This window comes from Lingula anatina, unplaced genomic scaffold, assembly GCF_051362555.1.
Source record: "Lingula anatina isolate TDL-2025a unplaced genomic scaffold, LinAna3.0 unanchor82, whole genome shotgun sequence".
NCBI lineage: Eukaryota > Metazoa > Brachiopoda > Lingulata > Lingulida > Lingulidae > Lingula > Lingula anatina.
This window is the reverse complement of record NW_028257603.1, coordinates 1833023-1854101: the sequence shown is the minus strand read 5'-3', so window position 1 is coordinate 1854101 and position 21079 is coordinate 1833023. Positions and strand designations below refer to the sequence as shown.

At 36.2% G+C, this 21079-nt stretch overlaps 1 protein-coding gene across 4 annotated transcripts; it reads right to left on the bottom strand.

The window, feature by feature from the left end:
- Window positions 1-213: 213 nt before the first annotated feature.
- Window positions 214-21055, bottom strand: LOC106154897 (phosphatidylinositol 4-kinase beta). 4 transcript variants are annotated; one of them, XM_013529438.2, is made up of 15 exons: window positions 20804-21055; window positions 8530-9582; window positions 8289-8406; window positions 7504-7641; window positions 6970-7124; window positions 6584-6756; window positions 6201-6291; window positions 5719-5858; window positions 5094-5318; window positions 4503-4655; window positions 3362-3544; window positions 2527-2792; window positions 2129-2264; window positions 1644-1764; window positions 214-1357 (listed from the first exon to the last, which is right to left on the bottom strand). In XM_013529438.2, exons 2-15 carry the CDS (start codon window positions 9473-9475, stop codon window positions 1173-1175), a joined length of 3030 nt encoding a protein of 1009 aa, XP_013384892.2. In that variant the 5' UTR covers window positions 9476-9582; window positions 20804-21055; the 3' UTR covers window positions 214-1172. The 4 variants fall into 4 exon arrangements, with proteins under 4 accessions (XP_013384892.2, XP_086854589.1, XP_013384896.2 ...); XM_086998463.1 differs by lacking the exon at window positions 20804-21055 and adding an exon at window positions 20742-20761; XM_013529442.2 differs by lacking the exon at window positions 20804-21055 and adding an exon at window positions 11099-11267.
- Window positions 21056-21079: the final 24 nt, after the last annotated feature.

Sequence of the window (21079 nt, the reverse complement as noted above, 5' to 3'; positions counted from 1 at the left end):
TTAATTACTGTACCCCGCAGGGACGACGTGTGGGGAGGCGGAGAGACTATTAAAAGATTAGGCGGTTTTTCTTTCATGTACGTCCGCCATTTTTAGGTCACCGGCTTTGTAAAGCCTGGCTTACTTCGTTGAGAATGCGCTCTAAGTACCTTTCCTACAGCCGCATTCACACAGGGACTTACTTAAACCAGAAATAGTCAGACAACCATCCTGTCTAATACTAAAGGTTTATTTTACCTTCTACCAAATTGTATAGCTGTCAATTTTAAATCGAAACATTACTCAGTCTTTGGAACTTTTACCTTTTTTGTAAAATAGTACAAACTCTGTTATCTAAGAAGGGTGCTACACTTCTGTTTTGGATCTAGGATGCTTCATTTTTTTTTTTTTTTTTGGTCTTTAGGCTAGAATACTTTTTAATTGGCAAACCAAATTTTAGCCCAAGTAAGTCTTACTGTGAACATGCCTCAATTTTGAAAAGGGGTTACTTTCATAATTTAGCCCAATAATTCGTATAACCGTGTGACCCTAGCCAAACCAATAAAAGTCCAAATTAACCAAATATTATGTCCGTTTTATTGGCTATGATAACTTAAGTGCAGTGAAGATATCTTGAACTCAAAGTATTGCATAAGTTTTTGTCTTAAATTTTAAATCAAATTCTGGGCTTATTTTCTTTTCTGGAGCCAATCACAAAAAAAAAGCTTAACTGCCAATAAGTGCAGCCACTCTTGCAATCTATCCTTTTCCTAGAAGTCTGTCAATCAATGGCACATAAAGGCTGAACTAGGACATTTTTTTCTCGCTTTTCTTTTGTATCTTTTTTAAATCTCAAAAATATATTTTGAATCCAGATTTTGAATCCTATTATGTTTGAAGGTGAAAAACTGTGCAGAAAAAAAGCCCATTTAGAGCCTCGTACAACTGAGCCTTAGAACTACTGAGACGCATCTATTATAATCAAATTATACCCTCATTTAGAGCTTTTAAAAAAGCCTAAAAATCTTGACCTCATCTATGAATTCTCAATAACATGAACCATTTTATATCACTGATGAAATACAACCTCCCTTCGAGTCAGACTTCTTTCTCCATTCCTCAAATTTACACAAGGGATAAGTTGGCAGACACAAACTTTCTTTTTTTTTGTTCATTTTTTTTTTACTTTAATTTTATAGAATTCCATTGGTAATATACTGGAACCCATCGTAGAGTTTAGTGGTCAGGGAGTGGAGACTGGATTCCACCATGTTGTCCACCAGGAGTTGCAGTTGCTCCTCCGTCAGGTTGAGGTGAAAACGTTCCTTCAGAGCACGGATTGTGCTGATACCCTTGCCAAAACACGGAAGCTGAGAACCTGGAATTGAGAACATTAATAAACCGATATTGAAAATGTTTCTATAAATATGACAGAACAGTTAAAAACATGCAAACAATGATATTTGTGCAAAAAATGTACATAAAAAAAGAGATCAGAAATGAAAAGATGAACAAACATTTTTATTTGATAAGACTTATACTCTTAACTTAGGTCCATAAGAAATAATGGTTTAATGAAGGGTATTAATATAATTCAATATTCAATATGCACACACAAAAACAGATAAAACTTAAAAATGATTCTTCGTTTCACAGTTTTATACCTGTCTGCATTATCTCCACCATGTTTAATATTTTCTCCAGATGTTTTCTTGTCACCACAAAACCTTGCAGCATCAGAATCTTGAAATACTCAAACATGTCACTGCCATAACCACCCATGACCTAGAAATATTTTACCAATCACGTTATCCTTAAATGTTTGCTGCTGATCACAACAACTGGAAGAAACACAATCCACAATTTGCAACCCATTACTTTTTGCTCTTGACTAATAACTACTTAGAACAATCTTAAGCAATAATGTAGACCACAAATATTTGCTGCTGATCAATACCTTTCATACATGCTTTTTGTAACTTTTTGTTTTGATATTATATTATCTGCCATCATAGTAGAGGAATAAAAAATTATTAATGTACCACTGTCTGACAAAAAAATCACCTTAATTAGAACTTTTATTGTAAACATATTCTTCAAGTAGGACTAAACTATATTATCACAAAATGATCAAAGATTCACAAAGTACCTCCACAAATTCATAAGTGAGCTTGAAAGGGGAGTTCTCAAAGCCTAGGTTCTTCCCAGGAGAACTGGAGAGGATAAAACCAAAGTCAATGTGGATGATGTGTCCCTCTGCATCCAGGAGGATGTTGCCATTGTGCCTGAAGTAGAAATGAGAAAGAAAGATGATGATTACATTAACGTGAAAGTTCCATTTTTTGTATCCATTAATTTGTGATGAAATCAGCATTTTGTAGTAAAAAGTAGGTATTTCAGTTGGGAAACGTGAGATTTTGCTTTGATGTACGGCCAATAATGCATTGCTACACCCCCATCTGGAATACATGACAGCACCCCTTGCTAGCTCTTGGCATGATATGGAGTCTACTGGCCTTGTAACTTCGTAACTTATGCACTACTTACCTGTCCTTCACCTGCATCAGGTAACACACAAGGGCATAACCAGCGCAACTTGAGACAAAATTCCTCTGGGCTTCCAGAAACTCTTCACTATTAGGAGGTCCATATTCATGCACAAAGTATTCCATTAGAGACATTTTGCTCTGTTTCTTAATCTGGTGTAGCGAGACTGCGTTGACGATAGGCTCTATCATGCCAGAGTCGTTGGAAAGCACCAGGATGTTGTAGGGTTTCACCCACAGAGGAATTCGCTCCTGCGTCCAGATGTTCTGGAAGGCAAATGATAAAGATCATGTGAGTTTAAAAAGCCAAACAAAACAAACATCGTAGTATTTATATTATTCCTCTAAATATGTTCATGTTCAATCTACTTGGACACACACACATGTGCATAAACATACGGAACAGTTAATATTAGTGTCCAGACAACACACACATAGATATATACACGTATCCTTCAAATTACAGTTAAAAATGAAACCACGCATATGTATGCAAACACATACACAAAAGTGATACCAACGTTGCTCTTGCCCTTTACCATCAAGTGAAAGTGTGTGCAAACCTGTTACTGTGTAAGAACTAAAAATACCCCAGGCACACAGTCTCTCTCTCTCTCTCTCTCTCATGCACACACACACACACGTGCGTGCTGGCATATCAGATGCTAGTAACGGTGTCAGAACTGTGTCAGAACTTAAAATACCCCAAGTATATATAAACAGGCGCTCTCTCTCTCTCTCTCTCTCTCTCTCTCTCTCTCTCGTGCACACACACACACACACACACACACACACACACACACACACAGATATAACAGATGCCTATGTATACAAACCTGTAACTGTGTCAGAACTTGGAATGCCAGTAACTCCTGTCTCAGGTCATCTCCACACTTAATAATGGCTGACAGCAGCCTCCAGTTCGGGAGGTGACCATAAGGCGACGACTCCTTAATTCTTCGCTCCTTTTCGTGCCATGGTTCTTTAAGGGCAGCTGCAGACGGGTCTTCAGGGTCCCGCTGGAACATCAGAGAGTTAAACAATTAATAATTCATCTTCAATAAACACATACGAGTGACATTTTCTCCAGTGAGTGATCATTAAATCTGACAGAGACCAATACACCAAAGCCAACTCATCCGCCACCACAAACGTGATGATTCAGAATTTTATTTTCACCTGCCCAGGTAGGTTTATAGATAACAAGGTGAAACTTTGTAAACTATGGATAAAAGATGGAAAAGTAAAAAGCTTTCAGAACTTTTATCAAGAGTTAACAGTTTCACCTTGTTCCTTGTGATTCAGAATGTTTGCATATTTTTATAAGAATCTATGTATTTTACAACACCCAAATGCAACTGGAGCTTTTTAACAAAATTAGTTACAAAAGTTTCTTTTGGAGGCAAGGTTCCAATTGGAGAATACTAAAATGTATTTTTTTTTTCTTTTTTTCCCTTCTGAATCACTTGTGTTGGGAACAGCCACCACAGTCATGCATCCCACCATTTTACAGTCCTGCTCAGACATCTTCATATTTTTAGTAATAAGATGGACAGCAGATGACGAAAACCAAGTTATCTTAGACATCTACTATTTAAGTTTCTAATACCATCCATTCGTTTCATTTTTAATTTTTTTTTTTTTTTTCAGTTTTTTTTTTTGTGAAAATCATGCTATGTGGTCAACAACAAAAGAACAACAGGGAATTGCTATGAATGTTACTATCTGGATTAAATACTGATTTAGGGGAAAGAACTCGGAAAAGGCACATATTTCAAGAAAAGCAGAGTCCAAACCCAGGGGCATGAGAGACATCCAATGTTAGTGTTAACATGAACCCTTGGGTGCTTATATGTGGATGGTCAATAGAGGGACACATTTCAAGACAAGCCTAATTCCATGCCTTACTCCACACATACATTAACTTTCAATTTTGAATGTCTTTTTTAAGATTTTGTGTGAGCAGCTCTGTACTACCTCAAATTTAGTCTTTGGGGCAGCAATGTTCTCTGTAAGCCTCCTGCGAATGTCACCAGCTGCAATATAAACAGGTTCCTTGCTGTCCACGCTATTGCTGCTCTCCATGGAGAATTGAGACAGCGTGTCGCTGGACCTAGACCTTGCTGCAAACTGGAAAGAAAAGTGGCAAAAATTGCTACAAAACACCTTCCCATACATCCCCTTATTTTGTGCAGAGCTGGGGGGAAAAAGGTGAGGGAAAGACAAAATGGGTAAAGTCCTAAAAGCCCACTCATAACCGTGTAAAGTAAATGAAAATAATATTAAGGTGATTATGATTTGGAGTTGTAATAGGTACTGAATTTGTTCTTGCCTTGAGATTGCTTCTTACTTTTAATTTTTTCATATATATACTTGAAACCAGCATGTTGGGAATCTAATAGTTAACTTAAAAACATGTCAAACTTATCAATGTGAGACAAACATGAAGCAACAAATTATGAAGGATTTTTTTCTTCTCTGTTCAGTGGACAAATAACTTCCCTAAAAAGTGTGTGTGACTGCATGGACACTCCATACCATTCTAGCTCCAGATGACCTTCACCTTACCTGTAAAATATCATCATCTTCCTGCGACCAGCAGTCTGCGTCATCAAAATCATTGGACATTCCGTACAGGTTGAAGTCAGACCTGGGGGAACAGTTGGCGTAGTGCAGGGTGAGATCCTCCTCTGACTTGGTGAACCTCAGGGTGTTCTCCAGGATCTTAGAGGGCACTGGGGCTGTGTGGGAGTTCTCACACTCCAGGACTTCTACATACACTAGGTATGGGGCCTAAAGGGAATAGAGAGAGAACTCTATTTTATTGTATTGTATCAGGCCCGTAGCCAGCAATTTCAAATGGGGGGTTCGTTTTCTGAAAAAGTGGACCTTTTACCATAAAACCTTCATGTACCTAGATCAAATTTTATCCAGAGTGGACCTTTTCCCAGCAAAAAGGGCAGTTCTTTCGAACCCCCGAACCCCCCCTGGCTACGGGCCTGTGTATTGTATTTTTTTGTACTGTACTGCAAAGCACAGCACTGCACTGCATTGTATTATATCCATAAGAGAGAAAACAGCTTACATCCATGTATACATGAATTGTTTTTACATTCACCAGATGAGATGTAAGTATGATCAACCTCAACACTGAGTTCACCACTGTAACAACCACACCCCAACCACTACTTACCTTCTCCTTAGAGTTGAGGACCACAGCAAATGTCTGTGGGATCCTGACAACATGGTGGTTGGTATTGGAGTGGATGGGCAGCCAGATCCTCGCGGGCAGGTTCAAGTTCATCGAGGCCAAGTCTGCTATGAGGCGAGCAGCTGTGGGGAAGGAAAAAGAGAAGAAGTTAATTATTTATGTCAGAGATTTTCCTTCTGCGAATAACCACTATCATATATACTTGTCAGGGGCAGTTCCAGAGATATTTTCTGAGTCTTCCAAATTCTCTTTAAAAAGTGGAACATTCTGATCATCTTCCAGAAGGCCCAAAAGACTGCTTCCGTCTATAAATAGTGAGAAAATTCAAAACACTTGATAATATTTCCAACTTTCATTCTTTACTGTCTAGTAACTTTTTAAAATTAAGTTTTCAATTGTCTCTGACTGGTTGCTAAGGTCACAGATCAATGGCTAAGGTCACAAACTATAGCCCAGATACTTACTCCTCATCTCTTTTGTCTGCAGTGTCTGTAATTTCTTCCCAATATTGATAAAGGCTTTGACAAACTCCAGTTCTGGGAGCAGACGTGGGGCCTAAACATTAACAAAATATAGTAACAAAAGTAATAATAATAATAACATTCTACTCAGTTAAACAATTTATGATTCTGAATCAATTCAAAAAGTTTGAGAAAAATTCTGTTTCTTAATCAATATTAAGAGTATCTGAAGTTAACAGTTTGAGTGCCATTAGAACTGAGCAGGCACATCATAGCTTTACTCTAACTAGTCCTGATTCAAAAGTAAAAAAAAAAAAAATAATAATAATAATAGTGCAGACCAACTAATCACAAATCATATCATAAACTAACAGCCAAGAACTTACATCACAATGGCACTCTGTCATCTTCCCAATGAGGTCATTAAACACACCCTCGGAACTCTCGTGGCACTTGCAGCCGCTGTCGAAAGCGCGACCTGACGAGAGATCTCCCAACATACTGCGTATGCTGGTCAGACTGCTGCTCCTCTTCAGGGGTGTGGGCTGCAGACTACATCCTGGGGGAGAAATAGCAAAATATATACACCAAATCATAATTAACACACTTAAAACAGTAGAGAGCCCCCAACATACGACACCCTTGTGGAGAAGTTATAAACAAACAAATCAACACAAATCAGTGGTGCAATCAGCAGTAATAATCTAACTTAATGGTCAAGACAAAAAAAGTGACAGTGGGGAAAAATTTCAGATAAGTTCACCATTCTTACCAGTGACATCAGACACGGCTCTCTTATGTGTTTTCTTAGATGGTGTCCCCGGGGAGCCAGCCTGGTGGTGATGGTGGTGATGTAGGGGATACAGGGGGTGGGCGTGGCTGTGGGAGGGACTAGGGAGGTCAGACTGAGCCTTAGGGTGGCGCGGCCTGGAATGGAAGATGGAAATTTTATTAAAAAGAAAAAAAAATTGCTTTATTTAAAAATCTTGTTTAGAATATGTGTGTGTGTGTGTTTGTGTGTGAGAGAGAGAGAGAGAGAGAGAGAGAGAGAGAGAGAGAGAGAGAGAGAGAGAGAGAGAGAGAGAGAGAGAGAGAGAGAGAGAGAGAGAATCATTAATTAAACCTGCAATAATATGGAAAGCATGTTATTCTGACTTGTAGTTGTGTTAATAACCTAAATTGACTCAATACAATGTATAGGAGTTAGTGAGATTGACTAAGTGAACAGTTTTAGCAGTCAATCACACCAAAAGCAATATGTGTGCACGCGCACGCGCGCGACAGAGAGAGAGAGAGAGGGACCAACCTAATTTCCTCATTCATAATCATGTTTTTCAGCTTCACGCCCTGAGAGTTCCGCCATGATGGTTTCCCAATGACATCAGCACAGTAGGCTGTTAATAACCACGCTGCCTTCAGTGAGAAATCAACACTCTCTCTGCACCTGTCAACAAATCAATAACAGCGACGTTGTCACAGATTCCAATACACAGTAATCTAAAAAAGTACTCAGAAAGAGTGCATACATCTCAATTTTCATTACTATCAATTAACTAATTTATGGAACACATGATAAATCTTATAAATTTATTCAAAATCTAGCCATTTTTGTTCCATGGTGCTTATTTCACCAAACCTATCCATAACTTTTTGGGTTAGGCAATTAAATGTATAATATGTCAACAAAAAAAGGCAAAAGCATAATCCCCTTGGAAGAGGCACGTACATCAAGTAACTCAACACAGATGCAAATGAATAATACTAATTTTAGAACACAGCATGCACTGAAGAAATGTAGACAACAGGTTCATTTACCAGAATCAGAAAAACTATAAATCTGACACCATTAGACTTCCTAGTGCAGATCATTCTAGGGGTACATGCTTTTAGAGTCAACTTTAAATTACAATGTAAAATTTTCCTAACTAAGATGAATTCTGAACTAAGATGAAATTCATTCATTCTGTGAATTTTTAATTTCCCCCCCCACCCTTTTACTTCTTTCAAAATAAAAATCATTAACCAAGGATTTTTTAGCTCCACAAAGTAAGAAGAAAATTCTTTAGCAAGAATTAATGTCCTCCTATCTACCTGTGTATGATATAAGGATGAATAGCCTCCGCCACATCCCTCATGTGGATGTACATGTTAAGTAGCTGTGGCAGATATAGGTCAACATTCTCTGGGGGAAAGCTGAACATCCGGTTGCCTGAGAGGGAAAAATATCAAATTAATTTGACACATAATTTTAAACAACTTGCCTCTTACAAACATTAATAATAATGATAATAATAATATAGTAAAAGCAAGCAAAAATTGGGCAAAAACATACCTATATAAGACTGTACCCCTGGCTCCTTCGAGTTGAACAAGTATGTGATGGCAATCGACATGTCAAACAGTTTGGACTCAAAGAGCCTCAGTAGCCAGGACTGCTTGCCCTGCGCCTTTTTTAGTTTTGTCTTTTGGCCATGTGACTGTGGTGACCTCTGGTGTTGGTGATGGGGATGATGGTGGTGATGATGGTGATGGTGAAGGGTATCTTGCTTGCTCCCATGACTTTTATCATTTTGCACCAAGGCGTTCTCGTCCTTGGGGTTTAATTCCAATGTTTCTAAATTCAATTTTAAGTGGTCTTTGCTTGGAGAAGTCTGAGAAGGCTTGTGATTGGTCAGGGCTGCACTGTTCAAGTGTCCCTCATCTTGTGGTCCCGCTGAATCGTTTGACTCCCGTTTCCTCGGCCGCTGCACGTCGTCGTCAAGACTGAAGCTCACCCTCCTAGTGACTGGGGGAGGGGATTTCAAGTTACAAGCACAGTGTACCTGAGGCTCACATTCTGTGCACATCTGCCTGGGCGTGGCTACGCCAATGACATTGTCACTACTTCTTTCCAGGTTTTGATCCTTGCTTATATGTAAATCTGCATTTTCTGGATAACTAACAGGAGGGGTGGCAATGCCGTTACCATGAGTGGTACTATCTTTAGGCTGCTCTTTTGCGAGAGCCAGATTAACCGGATTGTCCGAGATCATCTTTGAGCAAGGTTTCATAGTCGTATTGCACTGTACATCATATCCATTGACCTTTTCACCTTTGACCTCTGAGGTCATGACATGGCCTTGAACCTCTTGAGACTTGACCTCCAGACAGGTGGTTCTGATCATGGTGCCACCTAGTGGTGTGTTTGAGTTAATACAATCGTGGGCACCACACTTTCGGCAAGTTAGATGAACTGTGGCATGGTTGTCTATGATGACATCGTCTTCATTGTCTGACATTGTAATTACAGCTATTACCGCTGTTGTTGTTGTTACTGATATTGATATGGCACACTGGTAATGCAGTTACTGTATCAGGCATCACTTTAATCTTTGACATTCGTTTTCTGAAATAGAAATGATATTTCTGATTACCTTCACAGTGATGAAAATAAATTCTCTTTTTTCACAGTTTACAACTTTACATGTCTAACTCACTCATGGGTCATTGCTCCCCTCCCCCAGCAATAAATAAATAAATAAATAAATAAATAATTAAATAAATAAAATAATACTTGGTCCTGTCAATGAAATTCACACACAACTTGTGAAACATTTGCATGATTTTCACTTGTTCCATTTTTTTCCCCATGTTTTATACTTTGGGACCCTTTCATGAGGAGAGCAATCAACAGTAACTAAAAAGTGATACATAACAGTTATATGCAAACATCAGATGTGTGCAACATTGAACCAAATAGCCACTATTTGTGTAACAATCCAATGCAGGCCTACCCAACTACCAGACTCGGCACCGAATGATCCGGAATTCACCAGTAGATCAGACCTTGAAAATGGGTAGTGTGGTCTGATCTACCAGTGAATTCAGGATCATTCGGTGCCGAGTCTGGTAGTTGGGTAGGCCTGCAATGTGCCTTGTCCAAAGTTGGTTCCCTCAATAAAGCAACCAAAGCTAATCTGGCCTGTACCTTGTAGCAGACTTTCTCATTGTTCAATGCTCTCAAAGTGATCAACATCTCACTGCTATAAACAATGACCAAGGTGATACTACAACTGCCTGATATTTCCTGAAGAAGTATTCAAACACTGAGCATTCAGAAGAACATACTGTAGTTGCTTGCGTCACAGTGCTGGCATACCATAGCATGCATTCCTTTGCGTCATTCCTCAGAATCCTGGAGTTATTTTCTTTTCTAGGAAACATATTAACTCATCCTACATGCAAACATGACGTTGTTAAGAAATCCTAGAAATACAGCAGTTACAGTAATTTCAGTTAAATGAAATATATTGTATGATTTACAGCAAGAAAGAAGGGTCATAATCTCATTTCAGAGAAAGAGAAAGAGAGAGAGCTGACACTAGTATACAAAACTCAATATTAATTATGAAGCAATGATCATATAATTATTCATATAAACAATACCAAGATATGTGGCATGCAACTTTAACAGTCAGTATTTTGAGATAACCCCTGACATACCAACTGAATTTCCATGTCACACTTTTTGACACTACCGCATGTACTAGTACTAGTACCCCTATCTTCCTCCAATGTATACACTGATTTTGCAATTATCTTTGTTTTAAAATCCCTAACTGCAGATAAATATTAATACTGGAGTAGTTATGTAGTTTATCATGGTCTGTGAGGTCCTTTCCCCTGCAGATAATACTAGCTATAGTCTCCTGTAGTAGCTACATGTACAATACTTTAAATATACGATCCTTTAAATATATCCTGGCCCAAAATTTGATAGGTTACTAGTATGCTAGTATCTTTAAAAATACTTCCTCAGTTGAAGCACTAGTACCTGATGAAGATGAGTCACTCTGATATAAAAACCTCTCCTCTTCATACTTGAAAGTAAACTATTACCTAACACTCAATGTCTTTGTTACCTATCAGAGGGTACAGCTCCTGTTCCATCAGGTTGTGGTATTTGTGGAATGCTATACATTGGGGAGAACCATTAACTTGGTATCCTGAACTGACCACAGTTTACTGTGGAATATGGCTGCAATGTTTAAGGGTGGCGTGTTTCCAGTGAACTTGGGTGAACCGTACTCAAGTGAGAATTCTCTGACTTTAAAACTCATATTCCTTTTGAGAACTCCCATACAGTATAGATATCTACACAATAGAGAAAGCCATTAACTAACCACAGTTTCCTGTGCAATATGGCTTCAGAATGTTCTAAGGAATCACAAAAGCCATGTTTCTTTCCAGTTTCCAGCTTGTTGCAAACTCCTTTCTACTCTGATTCTTATGAATGCAATACTGCTTAAATATCATTTGCATATCAAATGCAATTTGTAATAGCTAATCCAAACAGTTACCTCTACTACCTGTCAGACTTCATAAACTACACATCAAACTCAATAGATCTATAAAGTCCATGTGTTTAAGTTCAAAAATGAAATATATACATACTAGTAAAGTAAATGATCTAAAAGTAAGGGTACATTTTCCAGTCAAAAATAAAATGAAACTAAATCAATGTTTTACCTCTGTGAACCACGTTTTGTTGCACGCTCATTTGTAACAGGTGATTCCTAAAAATGGGCCTCAGAATGGCAGAATGTTACCCAGCAGATCAATAGAAAAACTTTATTTATGGCCAGCTTTATTGATTATCTTTTCATTCTGTTTGACAGAGTGGGTGGAAGTGGGTGAGGAGGGGAGGATGAGCAGTTGGTTTTCATTGTTCTCTCTCTCTATATACATATATAAATGCAGCTCAAATTATGACGCGACATAAACAGATAGGAGAAAAAACAATTTAGTAACTTTTTTTTTTTAAAGTAGCTTCCCTCTTCACAAAGTATAGGGAAAGCAATGTACATCCTTACAAGTACTAGTTGTTTTATCAATTAATGACACAGTTTGTCTTGATTTAATGCTAACTGTATGGCAAAAAAATAAGCTGGCCTTCTGAGAAGGTTCCAGCTCTGCCACAGGCAACTCCCAAGTATCCATAATCCTAATATATAATGCTAGTTTGACTGAAGAAATTGTGAAATATTTTACTTTTTTTAATCAATATATTTGACAAAATTGTTTATGTGGATAATCACTTGATAATTTTACTTTGAGTTGGAATTCAGCCAATACTTCATGGCAGAGTCAACTGTAAGTCAACAACTCATTTCATTATCACAGACAGGGCTCTCTAAGACCCCATTCCCATAGATTTTAGATCGATCTGTGGGGAGTCTCACTAGATTACTGTCAGCTTAGTCAGCTTAAGCATCTGTCCCGCCTACTAAAAGCTGTAAGGGGGTAATTAACTATGGTTTGCGCTAGCTTAGGCTGACTGCAATTTAGCGTGAACCCCCAGGGAGTTAGGTCGATCTAAATCTAAATCTCTGGATTGATCTAAATCTCGGAATGCATCCTAAGCATATATTTCAAATTAAAATCAAATTAAAAATTTATAACACTGAAAATGAGTGCAAAACACAGTTAAAACATACATTGCACATCTCTACTGAACCTGCCCAATCTCAAGTCATCACCACCTTCGACTTATAATTACTAGTATAGAAATGAAGACACATACTGAGTCTTGTTAAATAATTATATTACTGGTTACACTCGTAGGTCAGTTGTAATTTAAGGGGTCACTCAGAATAAGTCAGGACGCAATAGCTACTGCACACTAACTCCAAGGGGACTCTTGTTAAATACAATCAGATTAACAGACTAACACACCTCCTCTTGTTACCAACTTCACAATCACCAGCTTTCTTGTATTTCACTCAACATCAGGGGGAGGTGGGTTAGTCTGTTAATCAGGCAGCATTCAGCAAGAGTCCCTATAGAGTAAGTGCACAGTAGCTATTTTGAGCTAATTCATTCTGAACGAAACCCTAAGAGTGAAGTCTATGCAATTAAGTGACACTGCTTACTCCAGTATTCACATATGCTCTCTTCACATACATACTAGTATGCCCTCTAATATTAATTAGCATATTAATTATGGTTATTATGTATGATAGGCTATATTTTTCTCCTCACACAGGCTCTAAGGGAGGGACCAAGTTTATTTTCTCTGGATTTTCACAATCTGATATTCAAATTAGAATGTTTTAAACAATATGGCTCCTACATTTATTTTCTTTCTTTATAGATTGACCGTCTTGAGGGGAAAAACCTGCAATCTCTCTCTCTCTCCCCAATTCTCTCTCTCTCTCTCTCTGGTCAAGGTCAGGTCAAATGGATCTTAATTTAGTGATCTTATCTGATTTCGCTTATAATCTACTTTTAATCCAAGATTATCCTATTGATTATTAGTTTACTAATATGCGTGGTAAGGCAGCTTAAAAGATAGGATTCCCAAGGCCACATCTGTTTCTGCTGCATTTCACTGATCATGAGGAAGCAGAAAGATGAGCTGCACCCTAAGGTCAGTAGCAGTACTTGATGACTGAATTCACATCAGGTTTCTGTTCATAGTTTTTTTTTTCTAAACAATCATCAACATTAATATCCAACAACAAAAATCAATAATTTTATACATGAAATAACTTGATAAATTAATAAACAAAAGTACAATTAAATAAAATTTGTGCACAATTAAGTGTTCAAATTCAATATATATTATCATTATCATTATTTAGCATTATTATTATTATCAACAATAATACTAATGATTATATTCACAGTAACAGTCATAGTTCTAATTTTAATAATTTATAATAACAAGAATGACTTTTACCATGCTTTTCTAAACATTACCCTCCCCCCCCCCCAAAAAAAAAAAATAAAAAAAAAAAAAAAAAAAAATAACCAAACACAGTCCACTTGCTCAAATGAATATGCTTTCATTCTGACAGGCTCAGCTGCCACAAGTACAGGCTATGTGTGTGTATGTAACACGATATATCTGGGAAGTAACAACACAAGGCTGCACTGAGTCATCAGCTCTACATGTGACTCTGAACACTGCACTAAAAATGAAATAAAAAACTGCTTACTAGTACACAGTTGCAAGGTTCACTACAGAATACAATTTCCTCTGGCTAAACAAAGTGAAATTCTACTGAAATCTTAGTTTTAAATCAAAGTTAAAAGCAACGAAGAACTGGGCAATTTGGTGCATGGCCAAAGCTGCATCTTGGATTTAATATTCTAGGTTTGAATTGACAATGAAGGAATCAGATCAGGCCCCCATTTCACAAAACAAACTAGAGGTGATTTTTGTTGGGGGGGGGTCTAAAATGGGGTCCAGGCTGCACTAAAATTGGAAACACTGTGCATTCTAAAGTAGATACAGCACTACTTCACTTTACATCATTTCAGATTATGGTGACATGCATCACATTAAACACTGGTCCCACCCCACACCACCTCACCCTACCAACACCCCCCCCCCCCCCCAAAAAAAAAAAAAAAAAAAAAAAAAAAACTTGTGTGCATTTGCCCTTCACAAATCTACTCTCAAATATTTGCTTATATCTGCAGTTCCATTAGAAATTATCTAATCCAAATTGTGATGCTACATACCATGTGATAAGCGGAATACTATCATTTGGTTTTGAATTCCAAATATACATCCTAGGTATCAATATCTTCACTTTCAGGTCACTGTCCACACAGATAACAACTGCAGTGCCCATTCATAATTTCAACTTAATGAACTGAAAATAAATCTAACATGCCCACACTGCTTCCTGAATTAAGCTGTGTGTAACTAACATGTATTTATATTCAAAACTTCATTTCATGTTATAAATATCCATTACTAAGCAACCACAGTGATATTATAGGTAAGCTGGATATAACTAATTTACAGCACACTATTAAAATAAAATCAAAATGAAGAATTATTATAATTTTACTTAAAATTTTAGCCATTTCTTCCTTTCACCCATTCTGTGAAATGGGCCCAACATCCACAAGTAAGAGATTATTACTGATGTATTCTGTGTTGAGGTAGTCAGAAAGCTTTGGTCTTAGGCTTCGTTCACATGGAATGTCTATTTTCTAAAAATCTATTTTCTATTCGTGCTATCTTATGATCACGGTCTGTGCACTGAATATCCCGCCGCGTAATTACTGGCAGCGCGAGCCAGTTACTTATAGTAACTTATAGTAAGTGGCTCGCGCTGCCAGTAATTACGCCAGGGCACAGACCGTGATCATAAGACATACCGCGAATAGAAAATAGAATTTAGAAAATAGACATTGCATGTGAATGAAGCCTAAAACATGATTTAATTAGAATTATTTAATTATGTTTTCCTCAACATTTGGTATCTAGTCACAAACATGAACTCGTAAGTAGATCGCCAGCAGACTGACTGAATCACAAAGCACAGCATGTATCTCATTAATCATGACCCTATTCCTCCTATATTATTTCTTCCCTATGATATATAAATGGGGGTTAGGTACAAGTAAACTAGAGGCACACTGTAATGAGGGTCTGAATGTCTTTACTAGTAATTTATCTTCACTGACTTCAGATTAGAAAAAAAATGCAGCATGTGCAACAGATGATAACTGGTAAAATCATGACTTAAACCACGGTCCTACGAAAATACGAAAACCGCGAAAACCAGAAGTTGCTAGGCGAAAACCTCACTATAACTTACCAATTCTCGATGTTCTCGACAAATTGCTGTAATATTTGGATAACTTGGACCATATTACATACATCATGACCTTTGATAACGATGTTGTAATGAATTGAGTATGTTACAGCTGAGTTTTCTAGATCGGCAACTATAGTGCGTGGGAGCCATGTTTGGTTTACAATTGGCATATATAAACAGCAGTGTCCCCTCAGGCCAGTATTGCCATATCAGGCCAGTATTGCCCTCTCATGCCAGTAATGCTTTCTCAGGCATATGAATGTGGATAACAGCACAATATTTTCTGCTTACTTAATACATACATATAAGAAACTAACAAACATTTATCAAGTAACATTTACAACATTGTGCCAACTTTAAGTTAATTAATGCTTTATTTGTAAATGTGTTATTTGTGCATGAGAAAAATTACTTCTAACTGTACATGAAGTTGTAAGAACTTTGTATTTGCATTAAACTTTATAAAAGAAATATTGAATCATTAAATGTTTTTCATCATAAAAAAGTTGTTTTTGTTTGTTTAAATCATGTTAAAATAAAGGCTCTCTACATACCAAATTCCATTTTACCAAAACAGTTATCTATACATATTTAGTCAATTTGTGCACTGGCAATTTATTTTTTAAGAAAAGGGACTAAAGTCTTATTCTGAGACAACTACAGTGCATTGTTAATACTGACCCGTGGACTTGCTTGCTTTTTATTTTTAATGCATGGATTGTAGTATATTTTATATTAATAACAGTTTTATCAAAGAACTTGTAGGTTCATTTGACATTACACTCATTAGGATCTGGTTGTCATTAATGGTATGCTTCTGTGGCTCTGTGCCCTCAGGTAAGTGCTAAATCAATAATGATCAAGAAATGATCAAGACTTAACTAGTTACAGCTGCAGTCTTAGCTGTCACTAATTAAGTCCATCTAGCTGTCAGTGTCAGCAAATTTAAGTTCACTGCTACTTATTTTCCATGAATTTTTGCAATTTCTTGGTGAATTTTTTATACATTTTGTCATTTTCAAACAGAGCTGAGAATTTGAATTAATGGGCCTGAAGCCATGTGATATTTGTTGCTGACTCTGCTGTCGATCAAAATGTATTATTGTATCAGCATTGATATTTTCTATCTTGTACCTCATTATTATTTATTTATTTATTTATTATTTTTTTGTCTGAAAGTTATGCAGTTTAGGGTGGAATTTCATTCCTTTTTTTTTTTTTTTTTTGCATTTTCAATATGGGCATGAAACCTATTTATTAGTTATGCATAAAATTGTTGGTGGTAATGCTGTTAAGGATTATGTATTATTGCATCAAAATGCATGAAACCCTCCTAGAGGAGATAAATAAAAATCGATGGTTATTATGTTGTTTATCACTTCATTTTTTGATTTTGTTTCTTTCAAATGGATGTATATACTTAATATTGTGTTAATTTGTTAAAAAAAGTCAGAGAGTAGTTACAATAAACAGTATTACTTAAAGTAGATAAATAAAAATTGATGGGGATTATGTTGTATATCACTTAATTTTTCAATTTTCTGTTTCTTTCAAATGGATGTATATAGATTGTGTTAATTCATTAAAAAATAAGGTCAGAGAGCACTTAAACTTAACAGAATCTAATAAATTGATTTTAATTAGAATCCAAGGGTGCATTTGTTTGTGAAAAGTATGCAATCATAATGACCATCAGTTAATTTAAAATTCCATAGGTGTTGAATTTCCAGAATACACAGACTGTATGTTTTTTTTCCTTTAAGAATTCTACCCTAATGTGTGCTTGGCCTTCTGGCTGTTGCATGATATTAGAATATATGATGAATATGCATTTTTAGATGCATCTTTAACTCGATGAAATAAGTATTTATAATGTGTGTCTCAAAATATACTTTTCTGTTTGTTAGCTTGTTAACTTGTTTGTGTGAAAGAAATCCCAGGTCTTCACAAAATTTGAACCATTTTACCACACCAAATTTAATATATGCAATTCAGTCATTTCTTTTACACCTGCGGATAACAGTTAGCCATTGTCAACTTAACCCTCCTAACCACAATACTTATTGGACTGATTCAATCATAACATCTAAACAATGACATGAATTCAGTACGTAGTAAATCCCAATGGTAATCAGAAAGATACAAAAATTCTTTTAAGAAAACACAATTTGTGCTGTGTATGTGGTATGCATTTCGGACTAGCAAGTTCTGAGAATAAACACATCCAAATCGTTCAATGCATTTGTCTGAAGTTTTTTATTTTGGCCTTAGAACATGTTACATATGAATAAGTATGGGTGCTCTGTAAAGCGCAACACAATCTATGACCTTAAATATGTAGATTCATAATAATTTGTCTAAGTACATGTATTCTGATTATAGTTTTATCGGGTTTAAACCCATTTATGATGGCTAAAGCATTTAGAACTAAAGCAACATTTGTTTTTGACCTAGAATAATGTCCCCTTTCAAAAGTAGTTCAAATCATATTGGAGCTATATGCTATTGCCAAAGCATAATTCTTATTTGGCCAGATATTTAAAGGAATAAAGTTTTAGAGGAGAATTAATACGGTAGAGAGCTGACAATTTTACAAATATAGGCCACATTCAGAATAGTGGACTAATGATCTGTTTCAAAATTGTTACCTTCCTTTCCCAATATATTATACACCATTGAGAAATGCATTGGTTGAGAACTTATAATACTTTTAAAGTACAAAGTGTACACAATAGTTTATTAATAATGGCAACTAGAAAAGCACTAAGAGACCGCAGACCTCCACTAAGGCAGCAGAGTGTCCATCCAATGCCATTTCACTCCTAAATTTTCATTCTATAATGATTTAGTTTTTTATTATTGATTGATTATTGATCCAGTTCGCCACCAAAAACTAATCACTTCTAAGTTAACCCATTTCTGACCTACCCTGAAAATGCCATCGAAATTTATCCATAACTTTTTAGTTATGATGATGACAAACAAACAAACAAACAAACAGGGGTGATAAAACATAGCCTCCTTGGCAGAGGTAATAATATTCTTTACAAGAAAACTAACACTTTTTATTTCATATTCCTTTTATTATACCAAGCAGAATGCAAGCCCAAGGACTCTGTTTGGTATATTACATGCTTTAAAATATATGGCAAATGAAATATACAAGCACACACTATTATTTACTATTGATCAACTTCCTGGCAAATAAGAACTGTCAACAGTCCCTTGATATTACAGCATGCCAATAATCAGCAAATAGTGGAAAATACCAAGGTGTTAACATGTTATGGACTATCTTGATATACATAACTTCATTTGCTTTTTGGCAATCTTCAACAAAACACATGCAGAGTGCTTCAAACTGATAAAAACTTACCATACAAAAAGTTGAAGTGTTAAAACACAGCATAGACACAGAAATGATGAAATAGATATGGAATTGAAAGATAATCATATCATATCAATTACGAAATTAGATGTGCACTGCCTAAAACTCTAGGAGTAACCTATTTATTATGTCAATCACATAACATCATTCAGTTGTAATCTGTTATATCTCCTTTCAAGAGAAAATGCCTCCTGCAAATCAGAGTACCAGTACATGTGTTTAATGTGTGTTCCTTTTTCCTTTTTTTTCTCTATTATTGTGCGTATAATATATATGCATGATTAACTGACTATTGACATTTTTTCAGAGTTAAAAGAGCTTATCTCTGTATACTGGCACATACACAGAACCCAAATGTAAAAACAATTAAACACATTGATTTGAAGGTAAAATGTGTATTAGACACCTTAGGATACACATATATACAATCTACATTGTATAAATTAATTGATGCTTTAGAAATGGATTTGGTTTATTAAGTGGAAAACAATTAGTGTAACAAATGGCTGTGCATGAATATCTTTTCAAAAAGAGTAAGATAAAATGTGATTAAATAACAAAATCAGTGGCCATGGATCAAGTTCAGAGGAAAAAATGTTTTAATAAAAATAATCTAATTGTATTCACCATTATTATATATATTGAATATTATCAATTATGTTAATTAGAACCTACATTTTCATAATGCTTTATAAATTGCTCTATGCTGGTCACTTTATTACACAATGCTACTCATTTTATATTTGGAAAAGTAGGAGTGTACATTCTATGCAGGTTCAAAGCTCATACAATATAGACTCTACATGTGTGGTGTATTAAAATGGGCACTTTTTACAAGCATTGATGTGTAGTTTCACTTCTGGTTGGAATGAAAAAAAAAAGTTCTACTTTGTGCATATTTATTAAATCCTATTTATTAATAAACTTTGCATTACTAAGAATGCAGGTAATCTGTGTTATCCACTTCATATAGTACTTGAGAGAGTATTACTTGCCTGGAAAAGCATTACTAACCTGAGAGGGCAATACTGGCCTGATATGGCAATACTGGCCTGAGGGGACACTGCTGTTTATATATGCCAATTGTAAACCAAACATGGCTCCCACGCACTATAGTTGCCGATCTAGAAAACTCAGCTGTAACATACTCAATTCATTACAACATCGTTATCAAAGGTCATGATGTATGTAATATGGTCCAAGTTATCCAAATATTACAGCAACTTGTCAAGAACATCGAGAATTGGTAAGTTACAGTGAGGTTTTCGCCTAGCAACTTCTGGTTTTCGCGGTTTTCGCAGTTTTCGTATTTTCGTAGGACCCCTTAAACCATTAGGTTCATTAGGCTTTTCTAGCGTATTGTCGAAAAAGGAAAAGCGAAATAAGATCGCAACCCATGTTTCTGTTTTGTGTTACAACCTCTGACTTGGCAGTAATCTCGACTGTGGAAATGATCTTGAGAACTTGGACCCAAGTTTTGTCAAAGTTGTCCAGCTGAACATCAAGAAATACAGCTATCACTCAACCAACGATCGTCAATTGAAATAATACACTTACCCCATATCTCTGCATCTTAAATCTTTCTCAAGTTCAGAGTTAACAAACACCAATCAACCTACCATTTGTACTCGTAAATGTCCAACTAACTGCAGCCATCGGTGGGTTTTTCTTCCTTTGACAGCGTATGAGGAGACCGCAGTGGAACTATAAATTCCGATCTTGCATCCCTGAAAATGTTTCACTCCAATGATTTTTTTCGAATTCAGTTTGCATAACTCAATATTCTATGCTATAAATTTTCACTTTGTATGTTAAACATGAAAAGAATAACATATAAATGCCAAATTACAGTAAAGTTCAACACTTTATGTCTGTCTCTTCGCCGTAGCCTCGCA